Here is a 19,987-nt window from a genome sequence, read left to right as displayed (position 1 = left end):
TCCCCATTGCTTTTAACGAGGCCCTTGTCATCTCTCATGTCAGCTCTTTGCCACTAGCTTGTCTCCTCTCTATGTCGTCTCCAGAGGATCCCTCAAAGGACATATGCAAACTTGTTACTTCCAGGCTTAAATATCTTGATTAAGAGAAATGATAAAAATGATACTACAGGGGCGCCTGGGTGGCTCAGTTGGTTAAGCATCTGCCTTCAGCTCAGGTCATGATCCCAGGGTCCTGGGATCAAGCCCCACAACAGGCTCCCTGCTCAGTGGGGAGCCTGCTTCTCCTTCTCCCCCACTTGTGCACACGTGCTCTCTTTCTCTCAAATAAATAAATAAATAAATAAATAAATAAAATCTTTAGAATAAAAAAATGATACTACAAATGACAGTACAAGACTTACAAGAAAGCTACAGTGATCAAAACAGCATCATACTGGGATATAAAGAGACAGATCCAGGAAACAGAATATAGTTCAGAAATACTCAACTACTTAAGGGCACTTAGTATACTAAAAGATGACTTTTCATATTGGTGGGGGGGAAAGATGAATTATTGAATAAGCAGTGTTAAGTACCCTGAGAAACATCTTTAAAAAAAAAAAGAAAGAAAAGAATTGGATCTCTAAATCTTTCCTTCTACCAAAATTAATAAAAGAATCACATTTTAGAGTTTAAAATACAAGGAATAAACGTACTAGAAAATAAATAAACCTGCAATAAATTGTGGTGGGAAAATTAGATAACCAGATGCAGAAGAATGAAATTGGACCCCCATCTTACATCGGTCACAAAAATTAACTTGAAATAGAATAAAGACTTAAACATAAGACCTGAAGCCATAAAACTCCTAGAAAAAACTACGGGAAAAGCTGCTTGACATTGGCCTTGGCAAAGGTTATTTTGCATATGACTCCAAAAGCACAAGCAGCAAAAGCAAGAATTAATAAGTGGGATTACATCAAACTGAAAAGCTTCTGCACTGTGAAAGAATCAACAAAATGAAAAGGAATGGAATGAGAAAAATATTTCAGGGCACCTGGGTGGCTCAGCCCAGCATTGGGCTCCCTGCTCAGTGAGAAGCCTGCTTCTCCCTCTCACACTCCCCTTGCTTGTGTTCCCTCTCTTGCTGTCCCTCTCTGTCAAATAAATAAATAAAATCTTGGGGCGCCTGGGTGGCACAACGGTTAAGCGTCTGCCTTTGGCTTAGGGCGTGATCCCGGAGTTATGGGATCGAGCCCCACATCAGGCTCCTCCGCTATGAGCCTGCTTCTTCCTCTCCCACTCCCCCTGCCTGTGTTCCCTCTCTCTCTGGCTGTCTCTCTGTCAAATAAATAAATAAAATTTTTAAAATAAATAAATAAAATCTTTAAAAAAGAGAGAGAAAAATATTTCAAATTAATATCTAATAAGGGGTTAATATCCAAAAGATATAAAGAACTCACACAACTCAATGGCAAAAACAAAACAAAACAGAACAAAACAAAGAAACAACAACAAAAATTCCCTATCCAATTAAAAAAATGGACAGAGGAACTAATAGACATTTTCCCAACGAAGACACACAAATGGCCATCGGGTACATGGAAAGATGCTCAATGTCACTCCTTGTCAGAGACAAGGAACCACAATGAGATACCATCTCACACCTGTTAAAATGGCTACCATCAAAAAGACAGGAGATAGTTAAGTGTGGGTGGGTACATGGAGAAAAGGGAATCCTTGTGCACTCTTGGTGGGAATGTAAATTGGTGCAGCTACTATGGAAAACAACATGAAGTTTCCTCAAAAAATTTAAAATAGAACTACCATGGGGCACATGGGTAGCTCCATCAATTAAGCGTCCAACTCTTCATTTGGACTCAGGTCATGATCTCAGAGTCGTGGGATGCAGCCCTGTGTGGGGCTCCGAGCTCAGTGGGGAGTTGGCTTGGGATTCTCTCTCTCTCTCCCTCTGCCCCTCCCTCCTGTGCATGCTCTCTCTAAAATAAATAAATAAATCTTTAAAAAAAAAAAAAAGGAAAAAGAAAGAACTACCATATGGTCCAGCAATCTCACTTCTGAGTATATATCCAAAGGAAGTGAAAACAGGATTTTGAAGAGGTATCTGCACTTTCATGTTCACTATAGCATGATTCACAGTAGCCGAGATACAGAAACACCCCAAGTGTCCAGCAACTGATGAATGGATAGAGAAAATGTATATAAATACAATGGTATATGGTTCAGCCATGAGAAAGAAAGAAATCCTGACATTTGCAACAATATGGATGAACCTTGAAGGTGTTATGCCAAGTGAAGTAAGTCAGACAGAAAGATAAATGCCTTTTGATCTCTATTATACTTGGAATCTAAGAAGCCAAACTCACAGAAAGGTGGTTACCTGGGGCTACGTAATGAAGGAAATGGCGAAATGTTGGTCAAAGGGTATAACCTTCTAGTGATAAGATGAATAGGTTCTGGGGATCTGGTAGGGTGTGGTGATTACAATGACCAGTGATTAAAATGACCGTTTTATACTTATATACTTGAAAGTTGTTAAGAGAGTATATTTTAAACGGTCTTACCACACACAAAAAGAAATGGTAACTATGTAACATGATGGAGATGTTAGCTACTGCAATAGTGGCCATCATTTTGCAATACGTAAGGGGATCCAACTGTGAATTTACACAATGTTATATATCAATTATATCCCCATAAAGTTGAAAAATAACAGAAAAAATATAGAAGACATTTAAAAAATAGTCTGAGGGGCGCCTGGTTGGATCAGTTGGTTAGGGCATCTGCTTTCAGCTCAGGTCATGATCTCAGGGTTCTGGGATTGAGCCCCATGTTGGGCTCCCTGCTCTCTCTCCCTCCGCCCCTCTGCCTGCTTGTGCTCTCTTTCTCTCAAATAAATAAATAAAACTTTAGAAAAAATAAAAAAGAAAAGAAAAAATAGTCTGAGTGGAAGAGGTTTTCTAGGCATGACATAAAAGCCAGAGACATAAAACACAACACTGGACAGGGGTGCCCGGCTGGCTCTGTGAGAAGACCATGTGACTCTTGATCTTGGGGTCATGGTTTCCAGCCCCATGACGGCTATGGAGATTACTTAAATAAATACATAAATTAGAGAAAAGAAAACACTGGACAACCTCCCCTCCCAAAACACCACCAACAAAAAAAACCCTTAAGACAAAACCAAAACCAAAAAAGGCATCAACTAAGTAAAAAGATTAACGATGACTGGCAGAAAATATCTGCACCATATACGAAATGAACGAAATGCTAATTGCGTTGACATACATAAAGCACCTACAAATCAGTTTTAAAGACACAGACAACAATCCAATGGAAAAATGAGCAAGGTACCTCAACAGTTTGTAGCAGAGGAAGAACACATGACTTCATGTAGGCAAGATGTTCAAGCTCACTCCTGAAAAGGGAAATGCAAATTAATGTGACAGTGAAATGCTATTTTTCACCTATTTGATTAATAAAGCTTAAAAAAACATGATAAATTGTATTGGTGCGGGTGTGAGGAAACTCATATATGACAACAGGGGAGTGGGTGGGAGGGGGGAAGGGGAGGGCGTTGTAAATTAATCAAACCTCTATGGAGGGTAATACAGCAATATCTACAGTTAACATTTGAACAACGCAGAGGTTAGGGGCACTGACCTCCCATGCAGTCGAAAATCCACATGCAACTTTTGACTCCCCCAAAACTTAACTACTAATAGCCTATCGCTAACCAAAAGACACCGATCCCATGCATAAATAGTCAATCAACACGTTTTGTATGTTATACGTATTATGTACTGCATTCATACAATTAAATCGGCTAGAGAAATGAAGATGTTAAGAAAATCGTAAGGAAAAGAAAATATATTTACAGTACTGTAAAAAATTTGCATGGAAGTGGACCTGCACAGTTCAACCCTGTATTGTTCAAGAGCCAACATATAATTAAAATTATAAATATCCCTTGATTTAGCAGCTCTGTTTCTATGAATTTCCCAAGTCAGTCCAGGATATATACATTTTGGCATTGTTTATAATGGCAAAAGTTTGGAAACAACCTAAAAGCCCAACCGTAGGAAATTCATTAAATAAAAACTGTACATGAATCCAGTGGAATTCTATGTAACTGTTATAGAGAATGGGGACACGTTTATTGTGTGCTGGTGCAGAACCATCTCCCATACACATTATTAAGTGAACAAAGCAAGATGTCTTGGGGAAGGGGAAGTGGGGACTGAGTGCCGCATTCAGATAAGAAGGAGGTTCACTTTTCAGTTTATCTCTGCAGCTGATCTCCAAACCTATTGCCCTTTCTTCCGGGGCACACAGCTCATTTTCCAGACTCCTTATATGGAGGAATGGCCATGTGACTGAAGACCCAATGAAACGGGCTCAGCCATAAAAACTTCCCTGTGCCATCTTTCACGCTTTTTTCTCCTCTGGTTGTCTGAAATGACGCTGAGCTCCACCGTGGTTTTGGGAATCAGGTATTAACCTCAGAGTCATACAAGGAAAAGAGGCTGGGTCCCTGGGCTTCTGCCTAGAAGGGAGCATCTGTGTGAGACACAATGTGAGCAGGGACTCGACTGTATGTAGTCACTGGAATTTTGTGGCATATCTGTTGTAGTAGCTCTGTTAATTATTGTGTTATCCTTTTGACATCACACTAGCTCCTTAAAGCGAAACAAAATACACACACACACACACACACACACCACATACCCCACATACCATGTGAGTCTCCTTCAGACCTTAGAACCCTTTGCCTTGTGCTTAATATCCGGCATTGGTCAACCTCTTCAGCCTTAGCTCCAGCGGCCGGAGACTCAATAGCTGCAACCCATACACTTGCTGCCTAGATCTGCCCCTTTCCTCTGCTTCTCTGCTGTCAAAACACAGCCCGGATCTTCCTGCCAGGTTTCTTCACTCCTCCTCGGACTTCTGCTGATATTATCTGGTTGAAATGCACACAACTGACCTAGTATCCATCCCCCTTCCTAGTGAATCTACTCTGACTCCTCCCTGTCCCCCCAGTGCCCAGCTCCAGGATGTTCCCGGAATTAAACAGTTTGCAAGATCCTTGCCCCCACCCCTGCTCTCTTGTAGTCCTTTCTCCACAGAATGAGAAACCAGTGAGTTTAAGATGCAAATCAAGCAAGCCATCCTCTGTGAACTCCTCACATCTGTGTGTAAGATTTTCCGAAGACAATTCAGGTCTCACCTGTCACTTCCTGACCAAGGGGTTTAAAAGCAGTGCTCTCTGCTCCAATCGTGTCTTCACCCTATTCGTTATCTTCGCATTCCTTACCACTTTCCGAAATTACCTCGTGTTTGGTTTAAGGTCAGCCTCTCTCACTAGAGCGTAAGCCCGGGTAAGTCAGGGCCAGGGTTGCTCTGGGTCAGGCCTGTTCACGTTAGGGTTCAGGCACACATTCAGAGTTCAACGCACGCTGAATTCGCTAGGTCGGGTTATTGCACATACCCGGTGCGCCACGCGGGGGGCGGTAGCGGGACACAAAGGGGAGCCGAGGGGGATCACCCCAGGGCTGGGGGCCGGAGGAGGGGGCGCCGCCGCGCAGCTCCGACAGGGACCGGGGGGGGGGGGGGGGCGAGGAAAGGGGAAGGAGGGGAGGTGACGGGCACGCCCCCCACCCCCGCGTCCCGCCCCGCGTCAGCCCATTGGCGGCCGCGCCAGGGGCGGGGAGAGGTCGCGGTCGCCGTGACCCCCCCCCACCATCTACCCCCCCAGCAGCGCCAGCCGGCTGCCGGGCACACACTGTCCACGCAGCGTCCTGCACGGCCGCTCCCTCCTCAGCATGTTGCGCACCGCTGCGCTCGCCGCCGCTGGCCTCGGGCCCCGCCTGGGCCGCCGTCTCCTGTCGGCCGCTGCCACCCAGGCGGTGCCGGCCCCCAACCAGCAGCCCGAAGTCCTCTACAACCAGGTGAGGCCGCCGGCCCCGGGGCTTTGTTCTCTCGGGGAGAAGGAGCCCGCCGGGTGGAAAGGCCCTGGGTCTCTTTGGGCCCCAGTTGACCCAGTTGGGGCTCGCGGGGTTTGCAGCGCTTGGGCTTTACGCACACCTTCCTTTCCTTCCGATCCGGCCTTGGGCCGCTTGTTTGTTCTCGTCCGGCCGCGGTCCGTTTTCCTGCGCCAACTCTCGGGGTTCCGTTCTCCGCCCCTCGGCCTTAGTCGCCGCAGAGTCTGCAAAGGGCTTTCACCATCACCAACCCAGACGACGTTTCCATCAAAGTCCGTCTTAGCGGGAGCTTTTCTCTCTTTTCCTTGGTCATTTCTTACTCGTTAATTTTCGCCCATGTCCAAGGAAGTCCAAAAAACAAGAAAAGGAGGGGGCCTTCTCAGCTGAATTTCACCTATTAGCCAAGGAAAAGGCCAAGGCCCCTCGGCCGAGAGCGCCCACGTCCACTGCTGGGAATGGGGAAAGGGTGCGGGACCTTCGCCTCTGGGGCGCCACCCCCAGATGGCGTCCGTGCCCTCCAAGGAGCTGGTTTTCTTCCAGCAAACCAAGGAGGGGCTTTCCAGGATAACACCGATTCTCAGAGGCCAGTTTCTTGCTCAAGCAGGACTTTGGAATATTCTTTTGATCTTTGAGTTTGGGTAAAGTGCTGGACTTCACAGAGAAGGAAATCGTTGTGAAGAGTTCGGTTTGTATGTGCAACAAACTTCCCTTCTGTGAGCTTCAGATTTTCTTCTGTAAAGTGGGAGTGGGTGAGAGGGTCAGCACCAGGCCTCCTACACTTGGTGACCACCTATAGCAAGAACAGCTATTCTCTGTGCACCTGGCACCATTCTGTTCGGTCGTTTCATCCTTACAACAGTCCAGTGAGAAGGGCACTGAGATCATCTCCATTTTATATATGAACAGCCTGAGTTACAGAGAGGTTTTGTGAGTTGCCCACATATTGAAGCCAGTGGCAAAGTTGGGATTCCTATTTCGGCTCCCAAGAGAAAGCCTCTAACCAGAACATTCTGCACTACTATTGATGCAACTAGGGGTTGGAATAGAGGGGTCACTGCCGATTTATGATGCCATGATCCCTGGCTGACTACTTTCAACAGTGGACCTGCTTGTCTGGCCCAGAGCTGGGCTGCAAATGTGCACACAGGTGGTGGGTTAAGACACATCTGTGCGATAGTAAGGAGTGTTAAAAATGGTCATTTGCGAGGGAATAAAAACAAAAGATAAAATTGCCTTTGCAAAACACAAGCCCCCAGTGCAGCAGCTGTTGTTCTTTTGGTAGGCTGCTTAATGAGGAGTTCATGCTTGAAAGACTTGAACATCAGAAAGATCACGCAGAAATATCCTTAAGGGAAAGGTGTCAGCACCCCAAGCCTTTGCGGACACAAGCTCTAATTAAGATCTTCCTCCTTTGTGGTCACGTGGAGGTGAGGAAATGGCATCTAAACATTACGTGCACTTGGGTATTGTAGATAGCCGGAGTCCTGCTCTCCAGACTTAGTCTGGGGATGTGAGTTGGGGGAGAGGAGTACAATCTCCCTGAAGCTTCTTTCCTTTATCACAGTTTTTGAGATCATAAAAGTAACAGTTGCTCACTGTAAAAATACAGAGTACTGTAAAACTTCCCTCATCCCCCATTGCACTACCTCCAAGAGCACGTTAACAGGGAGGTCTGTGATCCTGCATTCTCTCTGCATTTTCTTTGCATGTGTGTGTGTGAGAAGCATGCACCAGATTTTTTTTTTTGCATAAATGAGTTACTAGCACTTACTATTCCAAAGCACTGTGTCATCGAACAAGGTATCTGAGTTATCTTTCTCAGTTAGCACATTGATATCTTTTTTATTCTTCCCAAGGTTGCAATGCATCCCACCGTGTTGGAACTGGCTCTTAAACTTCCTTGGGCTGTTTTCAGTGTTGCATTGCTGCTAACCCTGCTGGCAAGCGTGCCAAAATCTAATCTGAATACTTTGAGTCTCTAGGAGCCAGGGGCTCCAGGTACAAACTAGATCATATTACTGCACATTTCCTGGGGTGTTACTGGGCCCTTGAAGTTCAATAACTATTGTGGAGTTGAGCTTCCCCAAAAGGAGCTCTTCCAGTAGGCTTTGAAATTGCTTCTGTAGGCTAGGTTTTCTTGCCAAGGGCATTGCTGGGGAGGCGCTTTTGGACACTTCGGGCTTGTTGGGTCTCACCTGGATGGGTGGGAGGGGTGCAGGCAACAGGTCTTCTCCTTCCTACCTCCTTCTCTCAGTCCAAAAGGGGTTGAGGGGGGTGGTTTGGCTCACCTTCCTGGGGTCCTCTTGCCTCCACTTGTCTTGGGTGAGGCGGCAGGGTGGGGTAAACTTATTGATTGGGTTAGGAAGATTTCAGGACACATTCTCCTTCCCCCACTCACAAGCAGGGACCTGTAGGGGGAGCTGATGATAACCAAGCTTCTTGAAGATCAACATTTCTTATCCTTGGCGATTTCAGGGACACACCTCTGTCAACAAACTGATTTTCATTTTTCATTCTGTTTTTCTTTCCTGACTTGGAGAGTAATTAAGATCTGGAAAGATAACTCAAAGGAAAGCAAAAGGGACTGTGGCTTCAGCAAAGTAACCTCTCTGGATGGAGTGTGACTAATACGTTCATCTTCAACATCATCGATTCATGTTGGTTGATAATAAATACCCTGAGTTAAGCCCTGCTGATTTTAAAAGCTCCTGAAGTTAAGCCCCACTGGTTTTCAGAGCCAGGTATCATGGGGACTTGTCTTCCCAGTGTGAGTCACCAGTGCCTGGTGTGCCTAGTGTAGGGTTTGATCTCTTGCATTTGCTTCTCCAAGCTTGTGGTGTCCCTCCCCTTTGTGGTTAGTCTTGCCAGGGGTTTGGTTCCCAACTGTGTCTCTGTTCCTCCCACCCTTTTCAGTGTGGCCTCCTATCTATGATGAACTGTGGAAGGTCTGTTCTGCCAGTCTTCAGGTCGTTTTCAGAGTTAGTTGCATAGCTGTAGCTGTTATCTTGGTATGTCTGTGGGACCAGGTGAGCTCAGGATCCTCCCACTCTGCCATCGTCCTGACTCCCCATGTTGGTTGATAAATAATAACGAAGACCAGAATGTTGTTAGATACCATGTTGCGCTCTGGATTCAGACCGCCTGCCACTCATTAGTGTTGACTTAGGCAGGTTCATTCATTCAACAGACAATTCCTGAGTACTCCCAGTTCCAATGAACAAAACAGACAGGAACCCCTGCCTGTGGGAAGTTTGTGGCTGGGATGGTGGAGATAGACAAGTAAGTGAAATGCATAGTATGGCCAAGGCAATCAGCGCTATGGAGAAAAACAAGGCAGGGAAGAGGGGGCTACGGAGGGTGGTACAATTATTTAACACTGCACCTCAGCTACCACATCTGTAAAATGGGGTAAAAATCCCATCTACATCCTAGGGTTGCTGTGAGGATGGAGTGAGGTCATCCTTATACAGCCCTTAGCAAGTGCCCGGCTTGTGCCTGTGAGGGCATCCAGCCTCACATAAGGCTACTTATGCAGCCTTAAGTAAAAGCTGGGATAAGGGTGATGCTGTTAAGCTTATGAGATAATGGTGATGTAACTCCATTATGTGGGTGCTGTTGTAGTTGTAATTTGTTTCCTGAAGGGGTAAGCTAGGTTCTGGTAAAGTTGAACGGGAGTTTGGGGTGAATTAAATTTGTGTCTCTATTCTTAGCCTCTTGACCACAGCACTCAGGAACTAAAGAGAGAACTGACAAAAAGGAAATTAAGAAAGGATCTCCGTGGGGCGCCTGAGTGGCTCAGTGCCAGCTTCTCCCTCTCCCTCTGCCCCTTCCCCCTCCTCATGCTCTGTCTCTGCCTCTCTCTTTCTCTCAAATAAATAAAATTAAAAAAAAAAAAGAAAAGGAAAGAAAGGATCTCCCTGTATAGCATTTTTCTGGTTATAATATTAATACGTCCTCAGTACCAAAAGTCAAGCATTACAGAAGTCTAGAAGGTAGAAACTCATGGAAATATATATAGGCATACACAGATGTTCATTGCCCTGTAATTTACATTAGCAAAAACCTAGGAAGCCAGCTTTCCATCCATGGGGAAACAGAAGAACAACATGTGCTATGGTTAAAGGAACGAATAATTCAATGCATGCAGTAGTTACAAGAATTAGCTGGAGCTGTATGAATAATGGGTCTCAAAAACAATGTGTCAAGGCGGGAAAGGGTCTGGCTTTCTGCAGATATGAAACTTATTAAACTACCCAAACAAACTTTTACACTGAATGTGAGTAGACCTATCTCTATATAGAATGTATGTAAGTGTACTGGAAGGAATATGCCTTGGTGTGAGGGTAGTGAGTGCCTTGTGGGGGGCGGGGGTGCTGCACAGAGAATCTCTTTGCTGGTAGTGATTAAAGGGAACTTTGGCTTTATTTAAAACTTTTTTTTCATTAAAGCTAAGCAACCTGTAAGCAAATATAAAAAGAAAAAAGAAAGTGACAGGCCTCTGATATCCCACACCTGCAGATAATCACTGCTAACAGGTAGTATATACAGAAGAGAAATTTGATTTTCCTTGTTTTCCTTGGGAGATTCTTACATAATGAGCCAAAACTTACATTGGATTAAGCAGTGGTTTGAAGTGGCTTTGGAATGAATGAGTTGAGTGAAATATCTCCACACTGACCATACTGGTTTTATTGCTTGTGAAAGAGTTTTAAGATCCTCTAGAAATAATAGATTCAGGTAACAGCAGAGATTTGGAGGATTTCACCAGACCTCTCCTTGGTACCTCTGCTTCTAACAATAATTATTTTAGATTATGAATGAACACAAATGCCTCCCCAGAATCTGTGCATTTGTGGAAACACACAGAATTACAGGTGACTTGTGGTGTTGAGGTCAGGGGTAAAGGACAGATGTGTGTGTACGTGCGTACAGAGCCCCGGAACCAATAATCGTGATTACTGATCTCTTAGGATCTGTCAGGCCCTGTGCTGAGGACATAGAACTACATTTTCACCTTTTATCCCTCCGACAACTGTATGAAGCAGATATTGTAGCTGTTACAGATGAGGGAACTAGGCTCAGGGAGGTCATGTTAACTTTAAGTGGTAAGTATGAAACCAAGGCTCACCTCTGACATGCATGCCCGTAGCCACATTCTGTGCTGCCTCATGACCAGGTCCTATGGTCAAAAAAGGATGTCAGTTTTTTTTTTTTAAAGATGTATTTATTGGGACACTTGGGTGGCTCAGTCAGTTAAGCATCTGCCTTCGGCTCAGGTCATGATCCTGGGGTCCTAGAATGGAGTCCCACATCAGGCTCCATCTGCCTGCTGCTCCCTCTGCCTGCCGCTCCCCCTGCTGTGTGCATGCTTTCTTTCTGACAAATAAATAAATAAAAATCTTAAAAAAAAAAAAAGTGTTTATTTATTTGAGAAAGAGAGGTGGGGGGGGGAGAGAGAGAATCTCCAAACAGACTCCCCACTGAGCATGGAGCCCAGCATGGGGCTTGATCTCCCAACTCTGAGATCATGACCTGAGCCAAAGTTAAGAGTCGGACGCTCAACCGAGCCACTTGGGCGCCTGAAGGATGTAAATATTTAGGGGATTACTGAACTTAAATACTTGAGATCAGAAGGGAGGAACCGTGTTTGTGTTCACATGTGTATTCCCAGCCCCTAGCACCAAGATCAGAAATAAGATTGCTGCTCGGTAAATATTTATTGAAGGCATGAATGGTTGCCATTTATGAAACTATGTTTATAATCTTGTGTTCCAGTAGCAAGGAATGGGAACACAGTATTTCTACCCAGAAGGGGCTTTTTTAAAGAACTATGGAGTTAATGTGAATAAGAATGTGAAGACATGCAGGGAGGGCTAAAATTATCCAAGGGAAGTGACTGCAGCAATATAGAGGTTGCCTAATTAATGATACGCCCAGAGAACATCAACAGATTGGAAACATGCCTGCCTGGCAAACAGTCCACAGTAGTACCTATCCTCCCACGGTGAATGTGGTGAAAAATCCAGGAATGCAGAATGAAAGGCCCTGGGAGCGAGGAGAGGAGGCGAGGGTCTGGTGAGGTGCCAGAATGTCTCCAGCAAGCCTGGGGAGGTGGCTGCCCTTGGCCTTAGTACTAAACTAACCCCGAGGTTTCAGAAACGTGAATGTGTGTAGCATTTAGTGTTTTTCTTGAACTTATCTCCTCAGAATCTTGCAATACAAAAGACAGCATCTATTTTCTATTAGACATAAGTTACCTAACTGCTGTTGAAAAAGCAAATGCCAGCAAGTCTCCCCAAGACAGAAAACTGCCCCATTTGCTCCCTCACCCCCGGGGAAAGTAACATATTCGAGTGAGGTAGATTTCCTAGGTAATAGACCCCAATTCTTTTTTTTTTTTTTATTAATAATGATTTTTTATTATATTATGTTAGTCACCATACAGTACATCCCCGGTTTTCGATGTAAGGCTCGATGATTCATTAGTTGTGTCTAACACCCAGTGCACCATGCAATATGTGCCCTCCTTACTACCCATCACCGGTCTATCCCATTCCCCCACCCCCCTCCCCTCTGTAGCCCTCAGTTTGTTTCTCATAGTCCATAGTCTCTCATGTTTCATTCCCCCTTCTGATTACCCCCCCCTTTCTTTATCCCTTTCTTCCCCTACTGATCATTCTAGTTCTTATGTTCCATAGATGAGAGAAATCATATGATAGTTGTCTTTCTCTGCTTGACTTATTTCACTAAGCATTATCTCCTCCAGTGCCGTCCATGTTGTAGCAAATGTTGAGAACTCATTCTTTCTGATTGCTGAGTAATATTCCATTGTATATATGGACCACAACTTCTTAATCCAGTCATCTGTTGCAGGGCATCTCGGCTCCTTCCACGATTTAGCTATTGTGGACATTGCTGCTATGAACATTGGGGTGCATATGGCCCTTCTCTTCACTACGTCTGTATCTTTGGGGTAAACACCCAGTAGTGCAATGGCTGGATCATAGGGTAGCTCAATTTTTAACTTTTTAAGGGACCTCCACACGGTTTTCCAGAGTTAGATCCCAATTCTTTCATGCATCAAAGCTTGAATTAAAATCTTTCTAGAATGCATCCTGTCTGCTAAATTGGAGCTACTGAACACCACTGAACCTGTTCTTGGAGACCTTGCACAGGTGATGGCTGTCCAGTGCCTTGGGGTGGGGGTGGCACTGGAATGTCACTCTGTCCTCGCCTTGGTTTGGCCTCCTCCCTGGGGCCCCCAGCTTCTAGGCACCCACCACACCACCCAAGTTTCTGGACGCAGCCCAAGGATCACGTTATCCTGTAACTCAGCAGTTGTGATTTTTACACAGTCATCTGTCCCAGGTTCGCAAAGATGTGCGCCCAAGGCTGTTTGCTGTAGCAGCGCCATCAGGAACAGTGAAAGTCATCCTTAAAGTGCACGTGTGGGAAATGCTTACATAAACTGTGGTCTGTTCATATTGAGGACTGCTGTGTTGCTTAAAATAATGGGGCCATCTGCTTGTGGAATAATGTCCAAGAAAAACTGTTACTGAGAAAAGCAAGTAAAGAAATTAGAAAGTCGACGATCCCCACTCAGAGCAGACGCTCCCGCCTCTGTCCCATTCCCTGTGTACCCCAGCACCAGCACAGCTCCCCGCACACAGCTTCCATTCCTCATCCTTACTCTGCAGCCATGGGGCCCTTTGGGTTCCTCCTATCCCCAGGCTCTTCCTTCAGGTCCCCCCTCAGGTGCGGTCTGACTCGCTGGTCTGTGGCTCACTGTTGCCTGTTTGTTTCTGCTTCTTGCTTTGTTGGTCTGCTTATTGATCGCGTTTCTCCTCCCCAGGACTTGAGCTCAAGGAGCCAGGACTTTGCTTTTTCACTCAGTGCCCAGCATGGACATGGTACTCTGTTAAAACTGATCAACTGCAAGAATGAGTGAGTCCAACTTGTGCAGAACGAAGGGAGGCGTATTTATTAAAACATGGAGAAAATACGTCATGTTGATGGAAAAGCTCTAGGAGTTTTGCCTGGAGTCCAGATTCAGAGTGTCAGCTCCTGATGTCGCTAGGATGTCCCTAGGGTGTCTCTCTGCATGTTGCTCTGACTCTAGAAACTTGAGTAAGGAAGTGCAAGCTGGGAGAACCCTCTCCCAGGGTGACCGAGTTAAGCCTGTTACGGAAGTCAAGCTTTGGGTTTCGGGCCAGGACGTTATGAAGCATTTGGCCTGATGTTGGCCCTTGTGTTTACTTAAGTGAATGTGGTGAAATTCTCCTTGCTCGAAGCAGAGCTTTGGCCAAGACTCAGGGTGAGAACAGTTCTTAGCCTGTGCCCCATCCCTGCCCAAGGGTGGGTCAGGGAGACCACTGAAGGCTGGCTGTAGGAGGAGGGAAAGGGGAACTTGAAATAGAAGGAAGATTCCAGCTTCCTGCTTGGCAAATTCAGGCTTATTTTATCAGGGAAAAAGAAGGATGGATTGTTGAAAATTTAACAATGGGGAGTGACCCAGCAAGTTCAGGGCTTTGAAAGGCAAATAGGTGCCAGGGAGCGGTCTTGCCACAGTCCTAGTCTAAGATCAGGGGAATGGTGTGCCTTGCCCAGGGAGGAAGGGGTGAGGACTGGGGGTTCGGCTGACTGGCCTACCTCTCTGCTTCATACTTCCTGATCTTTGCAAAATAACAATTAAAACTTCTTCGGGACAAACTTAGTATGCTGTGGTACGGGGAATAACACAGGCAGGGGTGTACGGATCTGCCTGGCTTCTGCTCCTAACCATCTTCCACCTGAGAGAGCCACAGGATCCAGTTTTGTCACAGTGACTGCTGTGGCAAGAGCCACTGGGTGCAGAGTCCTGGCTCAGGAGCTTTACACCCCTTGTTACAGTTAATCCTCACATCAGCCCAGACAGATTCTCCCCAGAGCCTGATGAAGCATCTGCAAGTGAAGGGATTGGCCCAAGGCCACAGCCGGTGAGGGGTAGAGGCGAGATTCGAACCCAGGTCTGCGTGGCTTAGAGGTTGGTGCTTTTTACACCACCCAGAATAAAACCTCAAAATCAAACTTGCAGTTGGGCAGTAAGTAAACCGTGAAGATGGAGATTAGGAAGCAAGAGTTCTGACCTCCTTGAAGGCACACCAGGGCTCTGACTGGAGGCTGGAACTGGAGGAGAACCAGGTAAAGAGTACAGGCCTTGGCGTTCACCAGGAGGGGGAAGCCAGTTCTCAGGGGAACAGGTGCGCAGGACTCGGCCCACTGGAACTCAGGGCCACTCGGCTTCAAGCCAGAGCGCTTTTTGCCACGCCCATCCCCCCACTGGAAACTGCTGATTGCCTGCTTCTCAGCAACAGGTGTCTGTTTCCCTCAAGATTAATGATCAGCCAGCTAATGTGAATCCACACGAACATACTTCCAAAGACTCTGGCTGATGTTTGCCTACGTGCTCCTGCTAAATGCCAGAAGCCTTTTACTGTAGGTGCATAGCTGCGGATTTTGCCCTGATGGTGGGGGGGGGGGGATTGTGCAAAAATACCAAATTTGAGCCTGGGAAAGTGACCCCTGGTAGACCCTTTCCTAACCAGCCCCTTCCTGTGCCACCCAATCCCGCGGGCACCGCCACAGCATTGCACACTTACTCCCCCTGAAGCTTTGTGCATACACCTGGAACCCTCACGTGCCACGTCACAAGGGGTACTGTGACGATTCTCACTGCAGAGTGAGGTGAAGTGCTTTGCCCCATGTGATACAACTACAATCAAAACAGCCTGGATTCATCCGGGTGCTCGTCCTGACCCTGTTCTTGCCCATGGAGCCAGGCCAGCGCTCCCTGGGCCCTGCTGGCCCTGAAATCTTTGGCCCTGGCCAAACTCCTGACTTTGCTTGGTGGCTTGGTCTTGTTTGTGGTCCTAGACTCTGGCCCAGAGTAACTGGAGATGACTCCCTGCGCCAGGCCATATTGGGATGCTGGGGCCAAGGAGAGCCCTTGAGGAAGGCAGGCAGAGTGGCCTTGAACAGACGGTCACCCTGTGACCTTTGCTCAGCCCTGGTGAAGTGACCAAGTGTCCCCAACCCCCAGACCAGCTTCCCCATCCTGAAGGGGAACAGCTTGCTGGGAGAGTTCTTCCCTGTCCTCCCTTGGAGGCCATCGCCTGGCTCTTAGAAGCAGAGAGTGAATTTTGGCACTTAATTAAGCAGCTTTGGATAAGGACCTTTTCTCCGAGTGAATGAAGAGGCTTCCGTCCCCCTTGACATTAGCCTCATTAAACCAGCATACAGTCTCTCTCCAGGCTTGGTTGCCGTTAATCCTCATAACAGCAACAGCAGTGACAGCGGCCAGGTGTTGAACCGAGGGCTTCCCAGGACCCACCCTCCTCTCTGATCCCATCTCCTTGCACTTCCTTCTTGGTTGGCCAATGAACTCTAGCCACTTTCGTTTTTTCTCAAATGCACCAGACTTATTCCTCCCCCAAGGCCTTTGCACTTGCTGTTCCTGCTGCCTGGACTGCTTATCCTCCTACTCTTCCTGCGGCTGGCTCCTTTTCATTAGTCGGGGCTCGAGTGAAATATCTGCTTGTGAGAGACCCTCCCACCCATCCCATCTAAAGTTCTCTGTCTTCCCCCACTTTAGGACTCTTTGTGGATCCTGTTTTCCTCCTTTGTATCTATCACTGCAATCTGAGATTGCCTTGTGTATTTCTTCTCTACTTGCTTCTCTACTGTCTGCACCTACCAGAACACAACTTCCATGAGCCAGAAAGGTCCTTATTGGATTTGGTTTCCACCGAGTCCTCAGCCTTGGAACAATGCCTGGCGCATCGCAGGTGTTCACTACATGTTTACCGGATGGTAAAAGAAAAACCTGACCCCGTTCTCACGACAACCCTGTGCAGTAGTGTGGTCGAGGAGAGATGGTTGCAAATTCATTGCTGCTCCTCCCAAGGAGCAGTGGAGGCTCTGTCCCCTCCCCGAGATCTAGACTGGGCCTGTGACTCACACCGACCAGTGGAGTTTGGTGGCAGAAATGAGGCCGTGTGACTTCAGAAGCTGGATCTTAGGAAGCCTTTCAGCTTCTGCCTGGGTCTCTCAGAACACTCTCTGGGGAAGCCAGCTGTCATGGGAGATGGCTGACGAGCCCAGGTCTGCCATACAGTCAGGAGGCCCAAGCAGATATGTATGTGGTACAGAACCCCTCTTGCACATCCAGCCCCATGCACCCTTGCTCTGCAACCCCATAAGCCAGCCCAGCCAAACCTGTGCATCTGAGCCCAATCAGTGGACACGATTGTGAGAGGATGACGAATCATTTAAGCCACCGAGTTTTGACATGTTGCGCAACAGTATGGACAACTGATACGGTAGACACGTTCTCTTCATTTCTCAGATCAAAGAAACGAAGGGCAAATGACTTACCCAAGGTCACTTGGCAGAGGGGGCATTCCAACCAGGTCGTCTCCAGGTCTGGGGCTTGAAACCTCACGCCACATCACTCTGAGGCTAATTCGTATGTGTTCTGATTTTTTTTTTTCTCCCACATCACTGGTTGTGAGTGTTGGGTTGAGAGCCGGTCCTGAGAACTTTCTTCCTTCTCATTGTAGATCTTCATAAACAATGAGTGGCACGATGCTGTCAGCAAGAAGACATTCCCCACCATCAATCCATCCACCGGAGAAGTCATCTGTCAGGTAGCTGAAGGAGACAAGGTGAGAATTGGTGACCTACCTCGGGGCAGGAGCAGGCAAGGACAATTTCATTGTTTACTTTATATGTTTTTACGTGGTTGAAACTTTACCAGGTGTGTGTTACTTTCATAACTCAAAGATGCCAACGAATATCTTTTGAGTAAGTGAATCAACAGAAACTCTTCCTTCAGACAAAGGTGCTAGATTATACCTGGGTTCCATAATTCACACAGCTGTGGAATTGTAGATTGGGAACTGAATTTGGGAACATCTAATCCAATCTCTCTTTTCTAGACCTGGAAGTTGAAGGTCGGAGAAGGGAGGTGCACACCTGGATGGAGGAATCCTGTGGGGTAGAATTTGGGTCTCCTGAGATCTAGTCTGGTGTTGGTAGTGTACTTTGTTGGAATTATATATACTTGCAATAAAAAATAGTAATAGTAATTTTAAAACTTAAAAATTAGACTTTTAGTAAAAAAAAAAAAATTTTTTAAAGAAAAGGCATTGAGAGGAGCCTGGGTGGCTTAGTCGGTTGAGCGTCTGACTCTTGGTTCCGGCTCAGGTCATGATCTCAGGGTTGTGAGATTGAGCACCATAGCAGGCTCCACGCTCAGTGGGGGATTCTCTCTTTCTCCCTCTGCCTCTCTCCCACTTGTGCTCACTCTCTCTAAAATAAATAAATAAATCTTAAAAAAAAAAAAGCATTGAAGATATTTTAAGAATGACTCTTGCCTTCAACTTTAAGACAGTTTTCTATATTCATGTATAATGTTCTGCTCTCTCTGCTAAAAGCAAATGTGAATATAGTACTTTTCTGGCTTATAGGGCAGTAAATATGTTTAATATTAATGAAAACCATGCTTCCAACCTCCTGATACACATCTCCCTATATGAAAAATGCTGTGTTGATTTTACTGCTTTTCCAAGGAGAAGAAAGCTGGTTAAAGCTGCATTTGGTGGAGACAGCCGGTCATCTTAGAAGGAATGGTTAAGTTCTCTGGGCTTGCTTCTTAGGAAGAGGGGGAAATGGTCAGATTCTAAGCATGGAGCCCTGAATGTTTCCCTCCAAAACTCTGGGGGATTCTGAAATGAAAATACAGAAATGGAAACTGTCAGGCTCCGCACTCCCTCCGTGACTCCTGCAAAGGAGAGTTGGAAGCCCCTCGGGCAGAGCCCTTCGCAGTGGGGAAGGGCTGTTCGGGCAGGTTTCCACATGGGCATTGACTGAAGTCCCATGGTTGTTTTTGGCAGCGGGGTGGGTGGTAATTGGAGGCAGTTATTGCTGAGAAGGCCTGAGCTGCCTTGGTGGGTGTTTTCCAGGAAGACGTGGACAGGGCAGTAAAGGCTGCCCGGGCTGCCTTCCAGCTGGGCTCACCCTGGCGCCGCATGGATGCATCCGACAGGGGCCGCCTGCTGAACCGCCTGGCCGATCTGATTGAGCGGGACCGGACCTACCTAGCAGTGAGTTCTCAGCCCCCTCCCCTCTCGTCCCACGTGGTGAATAGGCTCCGAGCATCCCACAGACAGCCAGGAAGGGGGCTGCGTTGCTGACATATAACTGGTCAGAATCACGTAGGCTGGACATTTTTGGGGTACACCCCTGTACCAACCAGAGGAGCCTCTCATTGTCTCCTATGATGGCTAAGAAAAATGGGGGGTGGGGAGAGGAGTCACAATGGGGAGCCTTCTCTGAGACCCCCAGGGATGGACACCTCCGTCGGAGGCCCTCTGTGTGGTGGGCCTTGTCTCTGGATGCCAGAAGCAGAAGAAACCAGGAGGCAATACTCTCTCCTCTCCCCAACCCAATCTGCAAATAGCAGCCAAAGTGAACCTTCTAGAAGGCAAATTATACCATGGTGCTCCACTCTGAACCCTTCCATGGCATTCTGTATATCCTTAGGATAAAGTCCTGTTCCCTCAATATGGTCTATAAGGTCCTGCCTGGTCTGACTCTGTCTCCCAGCTAATGCTGGACCATGGCCCTCACACACACAGTTCAGCTCACCAGCCTTCCCTCAGTATCTTGACTGCCCGGCTTCTTTGAGCCATCAGGGCCTTTGCACATGCTGTTTCCTCTGCTTGGGGTGCTTTTTGCTTGTCATCATTCGTACCTTCCCCTTTGCCTAGTTACCTCCTATATATCCTTCAGGTTTAGGCTAGAGGGTGTTTCTCAGACGGGGCTGGGCAGCCTGGCTTCTCCTTTCCAGCACTCTTTTTTTAAAATTTTTTTTATTTTTTTATTTTTTATTTTTTTAATTAATTAATTATTATTTTTTTTTTTTTACGATTTTAGTTATTTATTTATTTGACAGAGATAGAGACAGC

At 46.6% G+C, this 19,987-nt stretch overlaps 2 protein-coding genes across 3 annotated transcripts in view; one reads left to right on the top strand and one right to left on the bottom strand.

Moving 5' to 3' along the window:
• Positions 1 to 6,494, bottom strand: part of BRAP (BRCA1 associated protein) — a 90,679-nt gene extending 84,185 nt beyond the window's left edge. The window contains exons 1-2 of one of the 2 annotated variants that reach the window (XM_045776634.2): positions 6,085 to 6,494; positions 3,355 to 3,418 (exon numbers count right to left, since the gene is read on the bottom strand). The gene's annotated coding sequence lies outside the window, so the exon portion shown is untranslated. Of the gene's footprint in view, positions 1 to 3,354; positions 3,419 to 5,227; positions 5,562 to 6,084 lie in introns of those variants that run through there. The other variant, XM_045776642.2, reaches the window with a different exon arrangement.
• The window catches only part of ALDH2 (aldehyde dehydrogenase 2 family member), a 30,904-nt gene continuing 16,665 nt past the window's right edge, over positions 5,749 to 19,987 (top strand). The window contains exons 1-3 of the mRNA XM_045776673.2: positions 5,749 to 5,948; positions 17,579 to 17,683; positions 18,983 to 19,123. Coding sequence (XP_045632629.1) covers positions 5,823 to 5,948; positions 17,579 to 17,683; positions 18,983 to 19,123 — 372 coding nt within the window. The 5' untranslated portion in view covers positions 5,749 to 5,822. The remainder of the gene's footprint in view (positions 5,949 to 17,578; positions 17,684 to 18,982; positions 19,124 to 19,987) is intronic.

This window comes from Ursus americanus, chromosome 30 (genome assembly GCF_024610735.1).
Source record: "Ursus americanus isolate L20-20 chromosome 30, mUrsAme1.1.p, whole genome shotgun sequence".
Lineage (NCBI taxonomy): Eukaryota > Metazoa > Chordata > Mammalia > Carnivora > Ursidae > Ursus > Ursus americanus.
Note: the sequence above shows the minus strand (reverse complement) of the source record. Positions and strands in the feature narration are given on the sequence as shown.